General features: G+C 35.0%; 1 protein-coding gene across 1 annotated transcript in view; it reads left to right on the top strand.

Annotated features, from left to right (window-relative positions):
* Positions 1-22,708, top strand: part of Il1rapl1 (interleukin 1 receptor accessory protein like 1) — a 634,565-nt gene that overhangs the window by 581,664 nt on the left and 30,193 nt on the right. The window contains exons 6-7 of the mRNA XM_035449741.1: positions 14,433-14,565; positions 16,929-17,074. Of these exons, the coding sequence (XP_035305632.1) occupies positions 14,433-14,565; positions 16,929-17,074 (279 nt within the window). The remainder of the gene's footprint in view (positions 1-14,432; positions 14,566-16,928; positions 17,075-22,708) is intronic.

Below are 22,708 nucleotides of genomic sequence, written 5' to 3' on the forward strand. Positions count from 1 at the left end.
ACATGTAAAACAAGCTTGTTTTTAATTTAATTTTTTAAAAAGGAAAAAATAAAAGGGGGAGCTAGTCTGAAAACATATGCCAACTCAGCAAAACTGAGTGATCCAGATGAGCAACATTACTCTTCTAGTATTTGCTCACGTTCTTTTAATATTGCACTCTCAAAGAGTATTAGTGATCTCTAGTTGATAAATTTATAATTTCAAGGCATATTTAAAATCACAGGTACACAAAACATACTAATTAAATAGTGCTTCATATTTTCAATTTTATTGTTTGAGAGTTCTATGCATGCATATAATGAATTTTCATATGACTAGAAATTCTGCTCACAAGAATTTGGCTACTTTAGTAGTCTAACTCATTTGGAAGTTTAGGTTTTTATTTTTTCTTGTTTTGCTATATTTAGATAAAAGATTATCAGAATGATCTGATGAATTAGATCAATGAGCACTTTCATTAACCCAAGATGATATCGGACTCATAACACACATCTAATCAGCAACATTTACCTCTACCCTTAGCATTCTCATGGCTAACACCACAAGTTAATATGTTAATAAAGCATCACCTAGATATGAGCAATTGCTTTAGGCTTTACTTTAGGCTAGGTAGTTGTTGATAAGATTTCATGCAAATATTTAGATACAGTTGTTATATTTTTAGTTACATGAATTATAGTACCTAAATATGCATATGAAAGTCAAATACTGGCAGAAACACAAGTTTGTCAGTATATTCACAAGTAGAATGTGAATATAAATACTTGCATAAAAATCTTGGAGAAAGTATTCATGTTTTTTTTATTTTGTTTTGTTTTTCTAGACAGGGTTGCTCTGTGTAACAAACAGCCCTGACTGTCCTGGAACTCACTTTGTAGACCAGGCTTGCCTAATACTCCCAGAGATCCCCCTGCCCCTAATCACAAGTGCTGAGATTAAAGGCTTGTTTGACCACATCCAGCAAAAGTATTCCTCTTTATGCAATGATTCAAGTGACTATTTCCTAAAGAGAAGAAAAATTGCTTATTTAATTTCCTTCTACAAAAAAACCCCACAGGCAATAGTAATAATAATAGACAGTTGTAAGGATACTCTCAAATGATAACCTTCATTTGATAGTGACAAATCTCATAGAATACTTTACATTTGCCTTTATTGAGCACATCTTGAGGGTTATAAACCATCTGGATTAAATCTTATAAGCCTTACATAAGACAGGTGTCACTTAAAAGCCTGTTAGAAAAAAATCTCAGTAACTCACAGAAGAGTAACCTATCTGTCTGGAAATGAGAGACGGGCACTTATATGTGTGTGTTTTAATGAGATGCTTGCTTCAGCATAAAGGCCAGGAGCAGAGGTAATATTGTGAGCAGGCAAGTAAGGTGATAAAATCTGTGATCGAAATCCCAAAAGGAAGAAAAGACTTTTGAAGAAAGTTGAAGCTTCTCAGGAAGTCATATGCTTGGATATAATAAAATACTTTGAAGCATGGGGGTGGGGAAATAGCTACTGAACCTGAAGTTCTAGCATCAGGAAAGAAGAATAAAAGGCAGAATATAAGGGTCTCTTTCAAGTGGTTTTAACGACACCACTATTTGAATGGACTGAGATGACAGGTTGCAAAAGGAAATGATGTGTCTTTCTTAAGAATGAAAAGAACTGAAATAGCTTCGGTCATAGAGTGATAATGAAAATAACGGGGAATTCGTAAAATACTGAAAATACTCATGTGTGCTACCAGCTTCTGAGACTTTTCCCGATTAATTCAGCACAGAAAATTCCCTCCCATTTGGACCGTCAGTGCTTTAAACTACTATTACAGTTCATTTAAACTGTTACCTTATTTCTTTCTATGGGTTGTAGACAAAGAAAAATAAACTGTAAAATACTCCATTAGAGATTAAGAATCAGAGGCTATCAGACATGTTTTACTAAGCCACATGAAGAGGTAACAGAAACTCCCACAGTTCTTACTGTGAACTTTCATTATAATGGGAAGAAACAAGAGCCTTTCTAGGCAGGATAGAAGAAAATGGAAAACAGTGAGTTTACTGACACCTCAAGTACATTTATTTTATTTTATTAATATTTTGTTTGCTTGTTTGTTTTTGAGACTATCCCAAAACTTGCTCTGTAGACAAGGCTGGCCTTGAACTCACAAAGATATGCCTACCTCTGCCTCCCAAGTGCTGGGACTGAACACGTTCACCACCACTGTCCAGCTCTCAAGTATATTTTAAATAACAAATAACATGCATGAGCTATCACTATGTCCTGCACTAACCATGTTTTATAAGCTTATAAACCCCCCTACAAGAATATTTAATTAACCTCAAAACCCAATAAACCTAAGAATTGTGAATTACATTTATTAAAACATAAGAAAGTCAGCCTTTGTGCATATATCTGAGCTATCGATTCAATCTTTGAGTGTTAGGACTCGGGTAAACTCAAAATGTGACAAGTGGACCTTTCCCTGTAACCCAAACTTTTCTCATAAAAACAAAACAAACATCTTTGTAAATCATGCATGGATGCAAAGACAAGCACACACACCTGGAACAGTCTGTTTACATTGCTGCCTTTAAATAGAACAAATGTCTGAGTAAATTCATTGTAGTGCTTCTCTAATCAAAGCTAGAAGCTTTTGTTTCAATTTTCCTATTTTGTGCATAGATACTTTAGGTAATTATATGAGGATAGGCATGGATCTTGTCTAAATCTTCAAGTGGGTCAAACAGTATACAGTCATGATTTAGCTGCCACCATAAAACTCCAAGGTAAGAAGAAAAAGATGATTGTGTAGGTTCTGATAGGGACAGACTATGATAGTTAGCAAAGATATCCCAAAGTATACTATCTTCAATAAGTTAAAAGTCAATTTATTTACTATTCCAATTGAGAGCTGTCCCAGACTAAGAAAGAAATTCTGTTCCATCAAGTTATTCAGGGTCCCATGTTTTTTCTAGTTTGTTGCTTTTATCATTTGTCATTACATATGTGCATAAGCAAGTTCATGGATATACTGGTCTATAGGAAAGGGATGAGACTCCAACATAAAGCAAGTGACCAGGAAACTGCACATCTCTTCAGCCTTGTTCTAGTTGTATTGTCAATTCTAACTATAATAGAAGCTAAGAAATGCAGCCTGTAACTTGAGTATCCATATATTCAATAAACACTTTAGTGACTGTATTAGTGACAGGAATAAGGAAATAGTAAACACTGGGGCATGCCTAGTAGTTATCAAACTGGGTTTGGAGAACACACCATAAGCCGAAAAACAAAACAGAAATAACTTTTAAAGGAGAGAAAGCAATGTGTGGACAGAGTCCACAGTAGAGTAATATAACCCCTGTGAATCCACGTGTAACAAAGGTAAGAATTATTTACACTTGGATAAGCTGATGAAGCTATTTTTTTTATCCATCACATCAGCGCTAATATCCCCTTTGCCACTTCTTTCAATTTTCTCCTTTCCATATACCTGTGTCTTGCTTCTTTTAGTTTTTTTTTTCCCTTCAACTGCCTGTGATGCTTGAATTCTAAGTACTTTGCTGATTGCTGACTCCAGATGAATGTTTTCTCTGTGCATTTGTAGTGGCTAGTTTAAATATAGTTGGATGTTGAAGAGTAATAATTTGCTTTAAATGTGCAAGACTCTAGAAGGATAGGAATTATCACAGGGGATGAAGGAATCAAGGAAGGAATTGTATAGGGGCTAGACAATTACAAGAACAAACAGAGTGCAAATTTTAACAAGATGCAATCACAAAATTCAAAGCAGCACAAGATCACAAAGCCTCTGCAGTAATAATATCCGAATGTCTGCAACAGGAGATGTGTATCTTGTACATAACTTGAAACAATTATAAATGATAAAAATTACAAACAGTTCTATGTCTTCATCAGTGAGCAAAGATATCATGACTTCTTCTATCCACTGTTCAACTCAGGAGCAAATTTACTTTTGCTTCCACCTCCCAGACATTGTTAAAAAGTTCCTCAGTACCCATTGGACCACATCTGTTTCAGGTCAGTTGAACGAATCTCACCTCAGTGCTACCCCCTTTACCAAGCTTTGTCTTATACCCATCATCTCAACACTCATGTGCAACATGCTCAGGAACATGCCATCATGTGACACTGGGAGGCAAATATTTTTGTGTCCCTTTCTTCACCAATCATTATTCTAGATACCCGAGCTTTGATTTGACACAGAAAGAACAGTCTTCAAAAACTAAACTATGGTTCTTTCCAGGAACCAGTAAGCCACACCAACATAATGTGATCATCATATTTCAATTTCCTCCCTTCTTTCCTTCAACTTTATACAGTTTTGTCTCTGTTCTGGAGCACTTGGCTATGGCCTCTCTTTATTCCATCAGTGTGGAAAGTGATCCCAACAGCTTATTCAGATTTCAAAACCCAGCTCTCTGATTCTTGAATTGGGTAATTTGGTCTTCTTCATGCAAGACCATCACTTATAGAAAGGCTTCCATCCCATAATAACAGCAATTCTAGCAATAGTTACAATCAGTTAATGAGCACTCTCATGGGTACTATGACCATATATTAACTTGGTTAATTTTAACTTATTTATAGTCACTTAAATCCACTTACAATCTATTGCCTGACCACGCATGACTTTGCTCTGCAGAAAGCATACATAAGGGCTGGCTTTGTTTCACATGTTTTAAAATGTATGCCTTGTACTTCTCTTGTGATTTTGTTCCCTGGAAGTATGAGCAGATGTGAGCTCTTGCAGGAATAACCTTTCCAAGTATGATTGTAACACATCAAGTCCCTCCCATTGCTTTTGCTTTCTTTCAATGTTCTCAGGTAACTCTGATTTCAGAAGAACTTTCTACAGGTTGATGCGGGCAACTCTTTGCTGCCATAGGTCCTAGTTCTGGCTTAAGTAAAATGTCTTGAGGTAGTTCTAAAATCACTTTCTTTCCTGTCTATTGTAGGGTAGGGGCAGACAGGGGATACAGAGAAAGAGACAAAGAGAGAGGAGACAGAAAAGAGAGATTTTCTTCTTTTCATTTTATGTTTTTGAATTAAGGCTTTTAGCTTTATAGAAAAAGCACCTATTCTGTATAACTAATGACAAAAGATAAATATGTTTTGTAAACCACTTTGCTTTTATCTTAAGTGGGTAGTCTTTGGCAAAACATTTAACTTTACCATGATCATAGAGTTATTTTAATATACATGATTAATGATGCAATAAAATTAAAATTCTCCTACTACTCAACATCTTATTTAAGAAAAATGCTCACTAGTTCTTAATTGCTGCAAGTAAGATCTCTGGATGCTGATACTTTTTAATTAGGGAAGAAATTTTCTTTTAATTAGAAAAGGAGTTTTTTTTATGTGTGTGTGTGCTTTGTTGTTTGGTTGGTGTGTTTGTTTTTTGTTTCCCATTATTTCTGAGTAAATTCTAGAGTGTCCTCTAGTGGAGAGATCCTCTGGTCTCAGCAGTTTTAGAAATGACTAAATGATATCTAATTAGATGCTTGTATTAAATAAGAAATGTTCCTACTTAGCTGATTGGAATATGCTAGTTAAATGGGAAATGTATTCTTTTCCCTTTAAGACATGCTCACAACGTGGCCTAGTTGAAACTCTGCACTGTGACAAGCATTGTTCTCATTTTAGATAGCAAATGATTTTTTATGATCAATTTTCCTGCTTCCTTCAGAACCTAGTGAGATTGAGCTGACGGTGCACCTTTCTGCCAAAGAGGCAGCAGAAGCATTTAGTGCAATTTACTGTAGCTTTTACAGATATCAACTGGCAGCAGCAAGAATGCCATTCCCTTCACTTCCCCAGCTCTGGCAGACTGATGCAGCTGATGTGCAGGAGTCTCAGGGCCACAGCTTAGATATGCCTCTTGCTATCTGAAATTAAGTAGAAAAGAAAATTACAAAAATGTGTATCAAGCCTCTAACTTCTGGAATTCTAACCCTAATTTCCTACATTTGCAGTTAAGCATTAGTATAGAGATGAGATGCAGAGGTGGGTTCTTTTGCAATAAATAAATGGAAGAGGATGAGGAAGATCTGTGATGCTCAGCTCTCTGTATCACAGTTAGAATTGCCTTCTCAGAAACTGCATGGTATAGCAATTTAGAAATGCAAAGAAAAGAGGGACATTAGCTCCTAATAACAAGAAGAATAGTTAGACTTAAACCAAACATGGGTATTTTTTAAATGCTGGTTCTTATATTTGGAAAAATCTAAAATAATAATAATAATAATAATAATAATAATAGTATTGGGAGAGTCCTGTCTGATGCATATTATGTGCATATAAAATCTGCTTATTTTATGATACACAAGCACCAATCATAGCATTCTTGTTAGCAGATGTTTTTTAGAAAAAATGTACAATCATGACTCTCAAAAGACGAGTGAATTTTAGAAAAAAACTATGCATATGATATGAGAAAGCCAAACAGATGATGCCTTGACAGGGTCATAGGAAAAGCCAGAACAGCTGGTGTCTATGAAACAAAAGAATGTTGCACTAAAGTACAAATTTAGATAACATTATTTTCCCCTAGATTTCAGAGGGGAGGTGGAAAAACAAATCAGTTCAATCCTTATCGGACTGGAAAGAATATGTACATCTATCAGTTACCTGAATTCAAAACCAGGATCCAATCAACCTGAAAGATGTGCCATAGACTGACAAGTCATGTCCCATCACAAACTGTTTTTGCCTACATTCTTTTGAAAACAGCATCTAATACTACAGCTTGGTTTAGAACAGTGCCCCATTTGTACATCTTGTTTCTATACACCAACTCTATCTGCTATTGTCATTCTTCCTCTTGCCGGCTTCCCTGCACTTAGTTACTGTTAATGGGCTCCAATGTTTCTCTTCCTTTCTTCATCTCTTTTTTTTTCAGGAGATGAGCAACGATATGGGTGTTTCTGTGACCCCAACCTAATTTATACAAGCTTCAAAATACAAATAAGTCATTCTACTGTTAACAGATAACTTTAACCACTTGAGTAAAATGACCCAAACTGCTTGTTAAAAGTTCAAATTCTCTAGAATTGCCTCCACTTGTCAAATCAAAATTCTGTCATATAGTGTCTTCGTTTCTTTTCTATTGCTGTGAAGAAACACCATGTCCAGGGCAACTTATAAAAGAAAGCACTTAATTGGGCCATTGCTTCCAGGTTCAGAAGGTGAGTCCATGACCATTATGGCAGAAAAATATGGCAGCAGGAAGGCAGGGATGGTGCTGGAACATTAGCTGATAGCTTACATCTTATCCATAAGCAGGAAGCAGAGGAGAGAGAGAAAGAGAGACAGAGACAGAGACAGAGACACAGAGATAGAGAGACAGAGAGACAGAGACAGAGAGACAGAGAGACAGAGACAGAGACAGAGACAGAGACAGAGACAGGGAGAGATTGGGCCTTGTGTGGACTTTAGAAACCTGTAAACTCATCCCCAGTGACATGCCTCCTTCAAAAAGGCCACACCTCCAAATCCTCCTCCAAAACAGTTTGACCAACTAGGGACCAAGTATTCAAAATTTAGGCTATGAGGGCCATTCTCATTGAACTATCACATGTAGCAACATATTTTAACAAATTTTAAGTAGACTGTCTGAAGAAAAGGAAAGGGAGGAAGAAAAAGAAAGAAAGAAAGAAAGAAAGAAAGAAAGAAAGAAAGAAAGGAAGGAAGGAAGGAAGGAAGGAAGGAAGAAGCTTTCAAACCACATTTCTCTCATCTATATGGCTGTATAAAATTCAAAAGTGATGTGAAATTAGTAGTTTATAGAAAGAAACAAAGTAAGTTATATACATCGGGGATTATAAAAATAATAACCTTCCCTGAAGCTTCTTCCCCAAACAGGCACATGAACTGACAATGGAACCCAAGGACAGACACACTTGGGAAACATTCTCCTACTGGCCTATGCACCAGGAAAGGAATAGCCATCAGAAGTACTAACTAATCTGTCCTTTCATTGTTTTCCTTTGAACTAAAAATATATCCACATATATGCTAGATAACAAAGTAAAGAAAAACTCACAATCATTCTGTTTGTTGTTATCTCTGTAGTTTCGCATTCTGATAAAAATTATCTACATATACTTTTAAATCTGTCAAGCTTGAAATTGCTGTGCTTTGTATCCTCCAATTTTAAGAAATAATTTTCCCATAATTATTTAAGAATTAATTTCCTTCTAAATAGTATAGTTGTTGTATAATAATACTTAACTCATTAATTTTACATTCATTTGATTATGTCATTGGAAAGTAAATTTCTAGCTTATTATTCAACTGATAACTCATGTGTTATAGTGAGTTATAATCTAATACAATTACTAAGAATTCCCAAAATCATGAAATACAGCTTAAATTTTCAAAGCTTATGAGGGTGGGAAGATAGTTCAGTGCTTTAGAGCACTTGCTGGTTATCTAAAGGACCTGAATTCAAGTCACAGTACTCATATGGTAGCTCAAAAGACATCTATAACTCCAGTTCCAGATGATCTGACAACTATCTCTAGCTTCTGTGAACACCAGGTACATGCCTGGTGTACATATATACAGAAAGGCTAATAATTCATTTTTTTCAGTTTTTCCAAACTTACTCCTTACTCCTTTAAGGAAAAAAGAATGTTTTTCACTAAATTCTCTTTGCTCATTATTTCTACAGTGAGGTGTATACTTGCAAGATTTCATACTAAATTCTTAGAGATCCTCCTGCCTCTGCCCCTGGAGTACTGGGATTAAAGGCATGTGCCACTACGACCAAGTCACTTACATTTCTTAATGGTACTTTTTCCATCAAAAATATATACAAATATATTGAGACAATAGATTTTTTTTGTCTAGAAATTATCACATGGACTGTTTGTTGTACAAGATAGTGTCCATCTCCTGTACTTGATGTTTGTTGTTTAGAATGATTTAACCCCTACATGGTGTCTCATTATGGAATACTAATACAAAAGAATTTTCTATTAGAAGGTGAACTTCTAAAACTTAGTGAATGGTTGCTATGTATATGTTTCATTTGCATATTTGAAAGAACTTAAACTTCAGAAAATAAAAATATGGTTTCTTTGTTTCTAAGTAAAGTATCCAATCACATTATGTTCAGTTTTAGGGTTTTGTTGTTGTTAGTTTGTTTATTTATTTATTTATTTATTTTGCTTAAGATGGGATTTCAAAGAACAGGCTACCATTTAAGTTGCTATGTAGACAAAGATGATATTGAAATTCTAATCTTCTTTCCTCCACAGCCCAAATACAATTTATCTTAAATTTTTCTTATTGTTTGAGAATTTTATAATACAGATGTCTTTTGAAAATTCACCTCAATCCCTCCCTTCCACTTTTTCTGCATTTTTCATCCATTCACTTTCCAAGTTTCATATGCTTTCTTTTTAAATCTACTTGGCCACCCTATAGATATTATCATTTTGAACAATCACAAGAACATCAATTACAGTACAATGTATCAAAATAAATGCAAATATTTAGCATCCATTATTTCTGATTTAGTCAACTAATTGTGTTTCTATAATTTAACTTTTAATTACTGTGTTTATCAGCCTGCTTATAGGATTTAGGAGCATGTTGATATAAACTCATATCAACTGATAACTTACCTCAACATATTGTTGAAGAAATCATCTGAATTAGGAGGCTCTACATTTGCAGTGTGAAACCTACTTTATAAGAGAAATTTTGCCTTTTGGGATATATAGATGTATAGCCTTAAAATAATGATGTAGTAAAACTTTACAAAAGCAAAACAAGAAGCTGGCTATGGTGGTACATGGTTATAGTCCCAACACTTGGGAAGCTGAGAAAGGAGAAACAGGAGTTCCAGGGCAGTTTGCAATACATACTGAGTTATAGGCAAGCCAGAATTACACAGAAAAACTCTTTCTCAAAAATGAAAAAAAGGAATTGAGATCAAGTACAAATTTAAAAACTATTAAGAATATTACTAATTTCTCATTGCTTATTGGGTTTCTAATGTATTCAAGACACTGAAATACATCTTGCTAGTACAAAGGTAAATAAAGCTATAATCTCTACATTAAGGAATGGTTGGCTCTAGTTGCTGGGCAGACATGCAAAAAGTTTAATCACTGTATATTATATAAAACAAATATATTCTAATAAGTATGGAAAGAAAAGTACAGGTAGCTGAGTATTATTCTGAAAGGTAGGACAATATATTGGGATTCAAGCTGTGAGCAATGTACTAAATGTAAACGAAAAGAATCCCACAAGTATGTATGCTGTTACGTAGCATAAGAGTATGAAATTCATAATGAATGGCTATTGTTAGAAGATAGATGTTTTAAACCTGTTGGGTGACTTTATTAGGCCAGGTTTAAACACAATCACATCATCTTTGTTTGTCAAATTATCATTTGTCTTTCTCAATCAATATATATTTGTAGTATTTGTCACTAGTGGATATACATGCATTGTCTTCTTCAGATTTCTGTCAAATTTGATTCTTACTCATCTTGATGGAAAAGGATAATAATCCATCATTGCTAATTTCCAACAACACACTTAGGATCCAAGGTCAGAGGTGTCATACATTTGCTTAGTCACCATTTTCCAAGGGAAAAGTGCAATAGTTCACTGAGTTTTTCTCAAGAATGTTAGCCGTTGGGTAGAATTTCCCATGTGAGTTGGACTTTACTGTTCCTCTCTGAAAAGAGATTCCACATGCACAAGATGAGGACCGGAGCCTTTTTCTCAGCAACACAAACGGAAACAATTCAGAGAAACTACTGAAAACTCTCTTTACAAAACAGCACAGATCATTAAATTGACTTTCCCTATGGCCTATATTGAGAAAGAGATGTTTGCACTTCAAAATTAGCTTATCAATTTCTTCCCCTCTCTCCTTTCTTTTCCTTTCCTTTCCTCTTCACTCCTCTTCCTTCCGCTCCCTTCCTCTTTTTCTCCTCCTTCATCTCCCACTTTCTCACTCTCTCATTCTCATACAAACATCACTGTGACACATATAAAGTATAGGAAGAAAACTGTGTTTTCTATCATCTATTTTATCAAACTACCTGCTTTAAAAATGTTAAGTTTTGATATTTGTTTATCTGTGTATGTGAGAGAGGGAGACAGAGACATAGACAGAGAAAGAGAGAAAGAGAGAAAATATGTATGTGTGTTACATGCATGCATGTCTGTGTACCAGGTGTGTGCAGTGCCCACAGAGACTAGAAGACAGAGTCAATCCCTGTAGAACTGGTGTTACAGATGGTTGCAAATAACCATGTAGGTGCTGTGCTGGGAATCAAACCCTGGTCCTGTGGAATAAGTGGGTGCTCTTAACCACTAAGCTTTCCTTCTAGTCTCTCAAGCTTCCTATTAAGCTCTGCTTTGAGATATTCCCTGGTAACACATTCGTATTAGCATAAAATTCTATAGTCATTGCTTCTATGTACTATTTTTCCTTGGAAACAATTATTCATTAACAGTCTGATACTTGCAGTGATGACTTATTAAGTAATGCCAGAGTACTGTAATCCTAGTACTTCTTGATCCTCTCTGATCCAACCCTATGTTTGAAAATGCAATGAGAGATGGATTTTGCATGACAGATGAGATTTCTTTTCAGATGCTGTTCAAAACCTTTCCCCAGCTTGCCAATTTTTTTTCTCAAATGAAAGTCCCAGTTGTTCAAAATGGCTTACACAGAAGAACAGAGCTGCTGTTGCTCTGGTCTTATCAATATTCTGTACCTACTTATGTGTTCCCTTCCATCCATTTTCCATGAACACCTCATCTTCCCACATGGGGAAGTCATTTTATTTCCTCCAAATTTTCCTCAGTTACTCACTTTGATGTTCTTTCTACTCTGCCATTCATCTTCTTCTATTCTTTCCTTAAATTTTATTATTCTAGTATTTTAGATGGGATTCTCCTACTCTTGTAGCAATGCAGATAAAATCAATCTTGGAGGTGAAAGACCGGGTAAAAGCAAAATGAGAAAGAAAGAATTGCATGAGTGAAGGAGTCGTTTCCTAAGTGGAACAACACAAAGCTTGAAGAGAGTGAAAGTGACAGGGATCTACAAAGTTCCTTTGTCTGGTCGGGTAAGGGAGTAATGTGAAGGACTATTTCAGGTCAGAGTCAGAGCATCAGTCAGTCTCAGCTAACGAACGTCAAGCTCAATTATTCATGGTACAATCTCTGTGTCTTTAACAAAATTGTACTGTAAAGCTAGGCAATCTCTGGATATTTTCATTTATTGCTTAGAGGCACTGAATCTTCCCTCAAAACTTAAACTTTATCCTTCAAATAGCACATTACCTACATTATTGATATGTGCCTTTTAAGTTATGTATGTTGATTCCGTTTGAGATTTGCTGGTGAATTATGGCTACACTGACATGGTAACAGACATTTCAGCTGCATAAAAGTAATTACTCAAACCTTAAATGCACATCCAGGTGTAAATGTACACACATCTGTAATTCCACCACTGGGAAAGCTGAGGTAGGATGGTCCTAGATTTAAAGCCACCCTGGTCTCCATTGCAAAGACTTGTCTCAAAAGACTGCAAAGAATACTTCATTTAAAATTAGCATTATGCAATACATTCAATAGAAATATATACTCGAATGGCGATTAAGAATATTGATGTCTAGTTATCTTTTGTAATATAATTGCTCCCTAAAAGTGAATTCAATATTAAACTACATAAAAATGTTTGTTACAAAAAGCGATAACAAACATTTTTTTTTCCTTTTTTCATTGCTGAGAATCAAACCCAGGACCTGAAACTTGTTACACAAGTACTTTACAACCTATCTGCAGTGTCAGTCCTTTAAAGAGAGGTCTTCTTATATAGTTACCAAGGCTGGCCAGGAATGAACAATACAATCTAGGCTGGCCTCAGACTTGGGATCCTCTTGCCTCTACTCCTCAATCCCTGAGATTACAGGAGTGTGCCACTTAGCTTGGCAGGAGCTTTGTTTTTGACTCTGAAAAGCTTGTAGCTATTTTATGGACTTGCCTGTTCTAACTTACCAATGGTGAATAACTCTTACATACAGAATCAGGATGTTTAGAAATCTAGTAGAAAATATTAAAAATTGAGCAAATACAAAAGGCTATGACATCTTAAGAACATCTGTTTTGGATTTTTTTCTTGTACAACTGACAGAAATCAAATAATGACAGTTATTTTAGCCAACAAAAAAAAACATTTCTGTTATCAAAAGTATAGAACCAAGTGGGCAAAGTGCCCTGCTCTTTAAAAGAGGGGAGCAGAGTACATTGTACTTTCCTCTTTGCTTATCCTGTAGAAGTTTCAAGCAGAATTTTTCAAAATTTCCACTACTACTCATAGTTTGCTTAGAAGGCATCCAGTACTTTGGAACTACCTTCTTGGCACTCAGTGAGCACAGAGTCACACAGATTATTGTTATAATTTATTGCTACATTGAATTGAGAGAGTTAGTTTACTCTAGACGTCAGCAGACATGTCAATGGGGCACACATTTCAGTTCTTCAGTTGGCAACCATGGCTAAGTGTTCTCTTACATTTGTGTTACTGGGGTAGGCTCTTACTGGACTCTTACTTTATGGCTCCACTTGAAGCCAGGAAGCTTATATAACTAGTTAGAGCTAGACTATTTCAGTTGTGTAATGTTGGCAAAGGATAAATTCAGTGTTCTGGAGTCATTTGATTCACTTGTACATTTTAGTCAAGAACTTATGTCTACCTTATGAAAGTAGCCACCTAACCTCCATCTGCCATTATACATAAGAAAGAATCTAATTATAGAAAGTAAAATACTGAAAAAAAACGAAACAAAACTTTATCTCTATCATACATATTCTCGATTAATCTCAATGAAAACCCCAAATATTTATACCATAAATTTATTCATTTTAATACAAATTTCTACATAATATGGTTAGTTTGCTAAGAAAATGATATTCTTTATGAATTCAAAGTATCTTAGCAGGACTTTCTTGACCTATGGGTTATAGTTGCTTCTCTTCCTGAAAAAGATTCTGCTTTGTTTTTCCATGTATCCTGTGATGGAATGCCTTGAGAAGGACATATTTCTTCTGTGATTGTTGCCAATAATTCATAAACTCTCAGTCTATCAATCTAATAATAAGAAAAACTCATAAAGCCTCGATGGAAGAATATCCTATAAGATCCTAACTGATCCTCTTCTAAAACTCACAAGTAACTCTCATTCCATTAAATAAACACAATGTCAAAAATGATACATTGGATAAACTTGACAAAAGTGGAAAATTCTTGAACAATTATTCTCTTAGCTATTTCAAATCATTGGAATGATGCAATTCATACTGGGTCAAATTGTTTTAAACACACAGGTACAAATGGTTTTCTGTTGTGTTTCCATCCTTTTCCTGCACAGGTGACTCAGCCAACCTCACCTGCAGAGCTTTCTTCGGATACAGTGGAGATGTCAGTCCTTTGATTTACTGGATGAAAGGAGAGAAGTTTATTGAAGATCTGGATGAAAATAGAGTTTGGGAAAGTGACATTAGGTAAAATCATTTTTCTTCTGTTAAACAAGGGCAGTTGAGTTAACATTTGCTCTGCTAAGTTGGGAAAGGGTAAGCTAAAACAAAAAAAAAGATTTTTAATCATTTTATGTTTCTATTATCATAGCAGAAATACTGTAATACTTTATGTCAAAGAACCAAAGAATTTCTCAGACTGACTATGGAATTACAAAATATGAATACCATTTGCAAAAAAATTAGGAGTACTTCTTTTCTTTTTAAATATTTTTATTAATCCTTTGGGGTTTCATGCAGTATTTTTTGACCATATTCATAAACATATCCTCCTTCTCCACATAAGAATGATTTCCAAAGGAACATTTTGCTAGTAGCACACTAAAACCAAAATAATGGAAAACATTGAAGCCCATTCTAACCTTAAGAAAATCATTGTGCTTTTCATTTATCAAAGCATCTTTTAAAAGTTACGGAGAGGACCAGGTATGGTGGCTAATATGTGTAATCACAGTGCTTGATAATCTCAGGCAGGAAAGTTGCTGTGAATTGAAGGCCAACCTGGGTCACACGATGAATTCAGTGGCAGCCTTGGCTAGAGTAAGACACTGTCTGTAGAAATAAATATCGAAAGGAACCATTAGCAAGGCACTACATGAACTCAAATGCAGCCTTTATATTTTCCTTGGATTTTTTACATATTATTTTTCAAGACAGGGTTTCCCTGTGTAGCTTTGGAGCCTATCCTGGCACTCGCTCTGGAGACCAGGCTGGCCTCGAACTCACAGAGATCTGCCTGCCTCTGCCTCCTGGGTGCTGGGATTAAAGGCGTGCGCCACCAATGCCCCGCTGTTTTTACATATTTAAGCTACCGAGTAGAATATAAAATGTTTGATGGGATGATGGAACGAATGCATTTTTTGTTGTCTTTCCCACTCTAACTTTAAGGTTTAAATATTTATGAAGAGGAAATAATAATAGGAGAACAAATATTAAAAAATTTAGCTATCTATTTTGAGGGCATAATGTTTATACTTTTTCAATGTACTTACATATTTATTTACTTATATTTATGTATCAAAGTATTCATTGAAGAAGCAAACTTTATTTGGACATGTAGATATAGTTATAATCATAATGTAAATGATCAAGGACTTTCATAATGACAACTAAGTTATATCCAAATACAAATGATGAATATTTTCTAAATACTCTTCCATATAGAGGTTGAATCTTCTGACTGGATATAAGAATTTAAGTGATGGTTCTCCTTTTTAAATATCAAGACTTTTAAAACTTTAACAAATATATAAGAGAAATGTTTTTCAGTAAGAAGCAGAAATATATAAAGCTGTCATAGTAGATCATTTCTATTGGGATCTTCTCTCTGGCAACAAATCCACAGTATCTCATACTGGACTGCTCTAATTGGATTCTGGAAGATCCAAATGGGCAATTTTCCAATATGGATGAAAATCTTTCTTTGCCATGTTTCATATTTAAAATTTCACTTTTTATCATTTACCAATACTTTTGAGTTTTTAAAATTAAAGAAGTTCTGTAGACCTAAACTGTATAACTTTGACTGTATTGAGATGAAAATATATATATATATATATATATATATATATATATATATATATATATATATATATCCCCATTCATTCATCCATTCATCCATCATCCAGTTCCAGTAGTTTGGAACTAGGAATACTGAGACCAGGAAATAGGCCACCTAGTTTAAGACAGTTTCCATTTGTACTAAGTGATTACTAAAATATTTAACAATGAGATTGGTGAGCATTTACCATTATTTTAAGAGTCAGAATTAAATACCCATCAGAACTTTTAGCCTCTGGGTTTATGGTTTCATATTTCTTTAAAATTATGCAGCTTGTTTGTATCATTAGGAAAAGTCAGTAAGGCTGGAGGTTTCAGCAGATAAGTCAAAATAACTCAGAAATGTTTTCTTCCTTTCTTACTCTTTTAAAAAATAATCTGATATATAATTAGGCCTCCAGCCGAACATTTTAAAATCTCTTATCTCATTTTTATATCATATTTCTTCTTAAAGGAAAAACAATTTGTAAACTTTCCTTCAAGGTCTCTTTCACCTCTTTATTATGACAGCATGATGGTCCTGCTATGAGAGATAATTAACTGCAAGTTCATTAGCATCTACAAAGACAAGCTTCTTCATTAGAAGTGAAGAAGAAAAGGGCATGCTACCATTTAATTAACTTAGCATCAATTCATAGCCAGATTTGAAGCACAGACTCTGTAGGTATATTCTCATCAGATTCAGATTCATTTACATTTCTTTCTTTTTCATGTATGTGTATGTGTATGTTTGTGTGGGGTTTTTTGTTGCGTTTTCCTTTATGTTTTAGAATTCTTAAGGAACATCTTGGAGAACAGGAAGTTTCTATCTCATTAATTGTTGACTCTGTGGAAGAAGGTGACCTGGGGAATTATTCCTGTTATGTTGAAAATGGAAATGGACGTCGGCATGCCAGTGTTCTCCTTCATAAACGAGGTGAGTGTAACCTTCCATGCTTGACAGATAAGCTGAATCTCCAATAGAAGGGAAATCACTGGACTCCAGTAAAAAAAGAAACTATTACTTTTATTTTCTGCATAAACCTGGAACAAATAAAACAGTTACATTAGCATTATGCACACGAAGGTGTTAGTGGGCTCACGTCCATCAACACATTGTTCAAAAGCCAGTACTCTGAGGTGAAATCTAGAAGAAGAAAGCCAGGTTTATTTAAGGGCTAGCACCTGAGAAAATGACTCTTTGTTGCTACATGAATGACATTTTTAGATAACTCGGGTATAGAAAGAAATGGACTTGTAGGGAGACGAAAGGGAAGAGCAAGGGACATCAGGAAAGAAGTTCTGTTCTCTGAGAGGCTTTAGTACCCAAAACAACTCCCTGTCCCCGAGTGTGTGACTCCCACTCCAGAAGCTGATAACTGATGCTGACCTCCTGGACTAGTTTCTGTATTTTTTAAATTAATACAACTGGCCTGAGAGTTAATTCTCACAGCAATTGGCATGCTTTTTGTTTGCTGATGCACAGAACTTGAATAAAAATGGACACATCTTGATTTTGTGTGAGGGCATCCAGCTGTTCCGGGTTTTGTAAATCTAAAGATCATTTAGCAGTTAACATCTTCATTTAGGTGCAGCTTTCTTTAAAATTTAGAATGGCGGACAATGGCAAATCACAAAAGGACAACCACTGTTACAAAAGAAGAGAGTCATAGATGGATGGCTAAATCAAACTCTTGAGTCAAACTTGGTTTCTTTGCCTTCGTTTAATATCAAATATATAGCCTGAGCAAGGTGTTCTCAAGCTCTGGTTTCTGATATGTAGAATGGAGAATATATTACCAACTCTTCAGTTATTTATAAATATAAAAGAAGATAACAAATGAGAAGGGCTCAATACAATACCTATACACAGAAGACATTTAGGTAAATAATATTTGTTACTATAAGAAATAAGTATTGGTCATTAAAATAACTTCATTTTTAATGCAATAGAATGTGTCCTGATTTGAAGATTGTTCCATTAGTGGAAGAACCGTGCCTGATAAATTCCCCAATATACTGTTTCTTCATATTTTTAACCTTGCATATTTTTTTTCAAATATACTATCTTCCCATGATTTATAATAACTTATAAAATGGATTGTAGTTGAGGGCAGTGTCTGAAATAACAACTTTGTCTCCACAGCAGCTTCATCAGCTTATGCACAGGAGTGTGTGTGTGTGTGTGTGTGTGTGTGTGTGTGTGTGTGTGTGTGTGTGTTGTTTGAAATTAGAGAAGATTATAAAATCTGACCTACACCTTTGAGTTAGTAAAATTATTATGCACATTAGAGGAGAAAATTTTTTCTGCATTATGCTAAGCTAAAACATTCTCGTCTACTTATTCCAAGTATGCTTGATACTCTCTGACTCAGCAGATTTACAATGATTTTAATTTCAAAGCATATCTTCAATGCTAGAGTCTTTGAGGTCTGAAAAGAAAGAGAACGCTGAAGATATTCCCTACATTATTGAGAAACTGATTCTCTTTGAATAATGTTGCTGAAAGCTATTAAAATAAACACCTTGACTGTCAAGGTGACTATAATACTAAAGTGGCATATTATGCTGGAATGTGAGGAGAGAGGAAAAGTAAGTAGCAACTAGTAATGTTTCTTCCTGCAGCTTAAAGTATAGTTAAACAATGAGGGAATTTGAGTTCCCCCGAATATGCATAAGTACAAAATCAGCCGCAGTGTGGGGAGCAACTTAAATGCTATAGACTTAACTATTCATCCAGCCATAGCACCTTCAAAATAATGTATCAGCTTATACTGGATCACACTCAATCTCCAAGAAATCCATTTTTTCTTTGGAATAATCTGTTAGAAAGCATCTCCATTTGTCTAGTTTCCTGCCCATTGGCTCTACTTCATATTTCCAATTGCTATTTCCCTAACAATCAGTTGTTCAAAATAGTCACCATGACCCTACTGAACCTTGATTTCACCAGATTCAACCTCTCCAGCTTCTTCTACTCATTCCCCATTTATATGTGTCATTTTTGTCACTCTCTAGAATGTAGTCCAAATGAAGAGTATAAAGTCATCCTTAAGAATTAAAATAGTGAAGAAAAACCAAGGGCACATGTTAAAATCTATTGCTTTGGGGACTAGTGAGATGGCTCAGTAATTAAGATCACTTATTGCTCTTGCAGAGAACCTGAGTTCAGTTCCCAGCACCCATATGGTGGCTAACAATCATCTGTAACTCCATTTCTAGGTGATCTGATACCCCCTCTGACCCGCATGGGCACTAGGCACACATGTGGTAAAATAAGCCTAAATAGAAATTTCAAGTCTGTTGATTTGGACAACATCTATTTCCATTTGGAGCATGGCAGCGATGGCAGTTGTCATAAGAAAAGAATATGATCATGTATTTTATGCATGGGTCAAGCTACAAAAGCTGGTTTTGCAGGCAAGCATGAAGTCAGTAAAGGCCAGATACACCTTAGGATATTTAAGCCTACGGTTAAACATACAAAGCTACTAAAGCTTCCAATTACAGAAAAAAAAAAAACTACAGTTTTGAGGAATCAAGGAAATTGTTTCATAAGAAATGTCATTAATGTCTGATTATCTGAATATGAGGAAGATGAATGTGACCAATTTTAGTTCACAAATACTTAACTTTTCCATGATGCTTTTCCAAATTTGTATTTACATCAGCAATATTTTGTTCTTATTAAGATAAGAATATTAATCCCCAAAGAGTCTCTCTAGTTGGTATACTCTGAAAATCTCTTCCTAAAGTGAATGTGCACCTTCTTTTTAAAGGTGTTGGAGCAAAGGAGTCTTTGCTTGTAAGGCAATAATGGATGCAATCTTATCTCAATTAGCTTATTGTATAGAATGACAATACTTATCTTGAGAACAAGGAAGGACTTTGGTCAGCATAGAACATCATTGTAACTCCGCCAACCCTACTAAATTCAGAAAGAGAAGACACAGGAAATATGATGCCATAGGTTGGAATCTTCAATGGGAATGTCTCTGAGGACGTCAGGCTGCTGTCAGGCTATCAATTATGCAGTTATCAAATAATTCTCTATATTACTCAGAGGACTATTAATGTGGGAAATACCAATACAAAGCCAGATAAAAATATAAGGGATTTTAATAGGGAAAAAGGTTTTACTTATAGTGACCTAGCCAGCTGGCTGGCAGCAGTCTGTACAGCAAGCCGAAAGTGAAACTGAACCCAAAAAACGGCCACGTGACCACCTCTCACTCTACTTCATCCGGATCACACCCTCGCAGGTGTGGTCAGACACACCTGTAGCCAGCCCCTAAGTAGGCGTGGCTACAGCTTCCCCTACAGACTATTGCTCAAAATAACAACTGGAAGCTGCCACTCCTAATCTTCTGTTTTTGCCACCAACTAAAAACTTCTCTAACTTAAGGTTTTCAAAATTCTTCCTTTTAAAAATCATCCTTGAAGAAATACATTAAAACATTTCTTTGATCTAGATCAGTAGTTCTCATCCTTCCCAATACTGAGACCATTTAATAGAGTTTCTCGGGTTGCCATGACCCCAACCACAAAATTATTATTGTTGCTCCTTCATAACTGTGATTTTACTACTATTATTAATCATATTGTAAATATCTGTGTTTTCCAATGTTCTTAGGTGACTCCTGTGAAAGGGTCATTTGACCCCAAAGGGCTCATGACCCACAGGTTGAGAAACACTGCTCTAAATGTGTACACAGCAGAAATGTGTTTTGGCCTCAGATCTATCCACTCCTCCATTCATCAGAAATAAATGGATTCTGTGTCAGTGACCTATGATTTCTGGTACCAAACTTTATGACTGCTTGATGTCCTCAAAATATGGACATTTTTATTTTCTGTAATGAAGTACTTTAGTAGTTAAGGGCATGGGTTTAGGAACAAGGCTGGCTGTGTTCAAAACTCAACTCTTCTTGATAATTGTTCTGTTTTAGGAAACCCACTCCATTTATGTGAGCCTTAAGTTGTCTACCATAAAATAGGAGTGCTAAGATGGCCTTTCATTTATAATAGCTATGTGAATTAAATGAATTCATATGTGCCAATGCTTATGAGAGCATCTGACACATACTTAGTGCCCAATAAATGTTAACAAGCTACTACAAGACCTCATTGCTCCAATTGTGTGCTACTGCAGGTAATGAAGGATGCAGCAATTGTGTGTTCCACTAAAAATTCTATGCATTCTAATTTATCTTTCATTGAAATCATCGTCTTTAGCTCCAGCAATTATGTCCCATTTATTTGGACTTTTACCTTACAATAAATTTTCTTTAGTTTGATTGCACTATCCTAAAGAAATTTCATTCATTTATTCATGCATTTAATGGTCATTATTAAGAATCTCCCATGTGCCTATCATTGTGTTCACTTGCAAAATTAAATAAAGAGGAGGAAATAAATACCAATGTACATTGGAATGTCATGATCTCCATTTTAAATTACACTGCTACCAAACATTCTTAACACAGAATTGTGCTGATTTTGTTTGACTTTGGAATCGTCACAGTAAGCATCTTCATTAACAATTCCATTCTGAATGGTTATGTTTACTATATTGATTACAATAACACGGCAATTCATTCATCATGAGGTAGTAGAACTGGCAAAGTATCTATCTGAGAGACTTAGTGCTAGTTAACAATGACAAACATCTAGATTTTCTCTATTTCCCCTCAAACCCATTTCACTTCTTCTATACATTCTACCTCCTTCCAAAGAATGTAATCAATAGGAATTAGACTTGCTCGATAAACTCTCTAGTCCTGAAAATACCTTTAGTAATGTACTTAATGTGCAAATAATTTAGGATACATTGTTTTAAAGCTGGATGAATTTAGATCCAGTGAACTGTTTATCCCTTCTTGTAATGAATCATCTTTGTAATGTGTGCCTATGTCCTTTTTTATATGCCTAATACATTTATTCCCTGAGAGATTCAGTATGATAATGAAACCTTGTAAACCTCTCTTTGAGGTTTAAGAGGAGCCATTTGATGTCATTGACCACTGACATTAGAATATTTTTTAAAAAGTCAAATCTTGCTGGGAAATCACAATGCCCTACTGTACTGTATGGCACTATCTCCCTGGAAGGTTGAATTTGTATGCATAGGAGGATCATTTTTAATAAATCTTCCCTTATACAGCAACAATGTACTTAGGAACTTAAGTTGTGTTTATACAGAAATTCTAAATCACAGCTATCAGGTTTAATGGCTTCTTTCTTTTAATAATATTTGACATTTCATAGTCAAAATTTTTCTTCTATCTTGTAACTTATTTTTGCTTCTCTGACTCTCTTTTTTGTGAGAAAACTAAGTGCCTCCTTTCAATTCCATATTTTTTTTCTTAGTTGCTAATGTTAAAACAAATAGAAACACTAGAAGGCTATTGTGCATTTTAGCAAGACAAATTATCCAAATTGTTTGATGCTAATATTCTTTTACCTTCATTCTTTTTAATAAAGGACCAAACTTAAAGATATGAAAATTAACTTTTAAGAAGACTAGTTCTTTACACAGACTATATAACTTAAGTGAGAATAACACTAGGTT

Source organism: Cricetulus griseus, chromosome X, assembly GCF_003668045.3.
Source record: "Cricetulus griseus strain 17A/GY chromosome X, alternate assembly CriGri-PICRH-1.0, whole genome shotgun sequence".
Taxonomy (NCBI): Eukaryota; Metazoa; Chordata; class Mammalia; order Rodentia; family Cricetidae; genus Cricetulus; species Cricetulus griseus.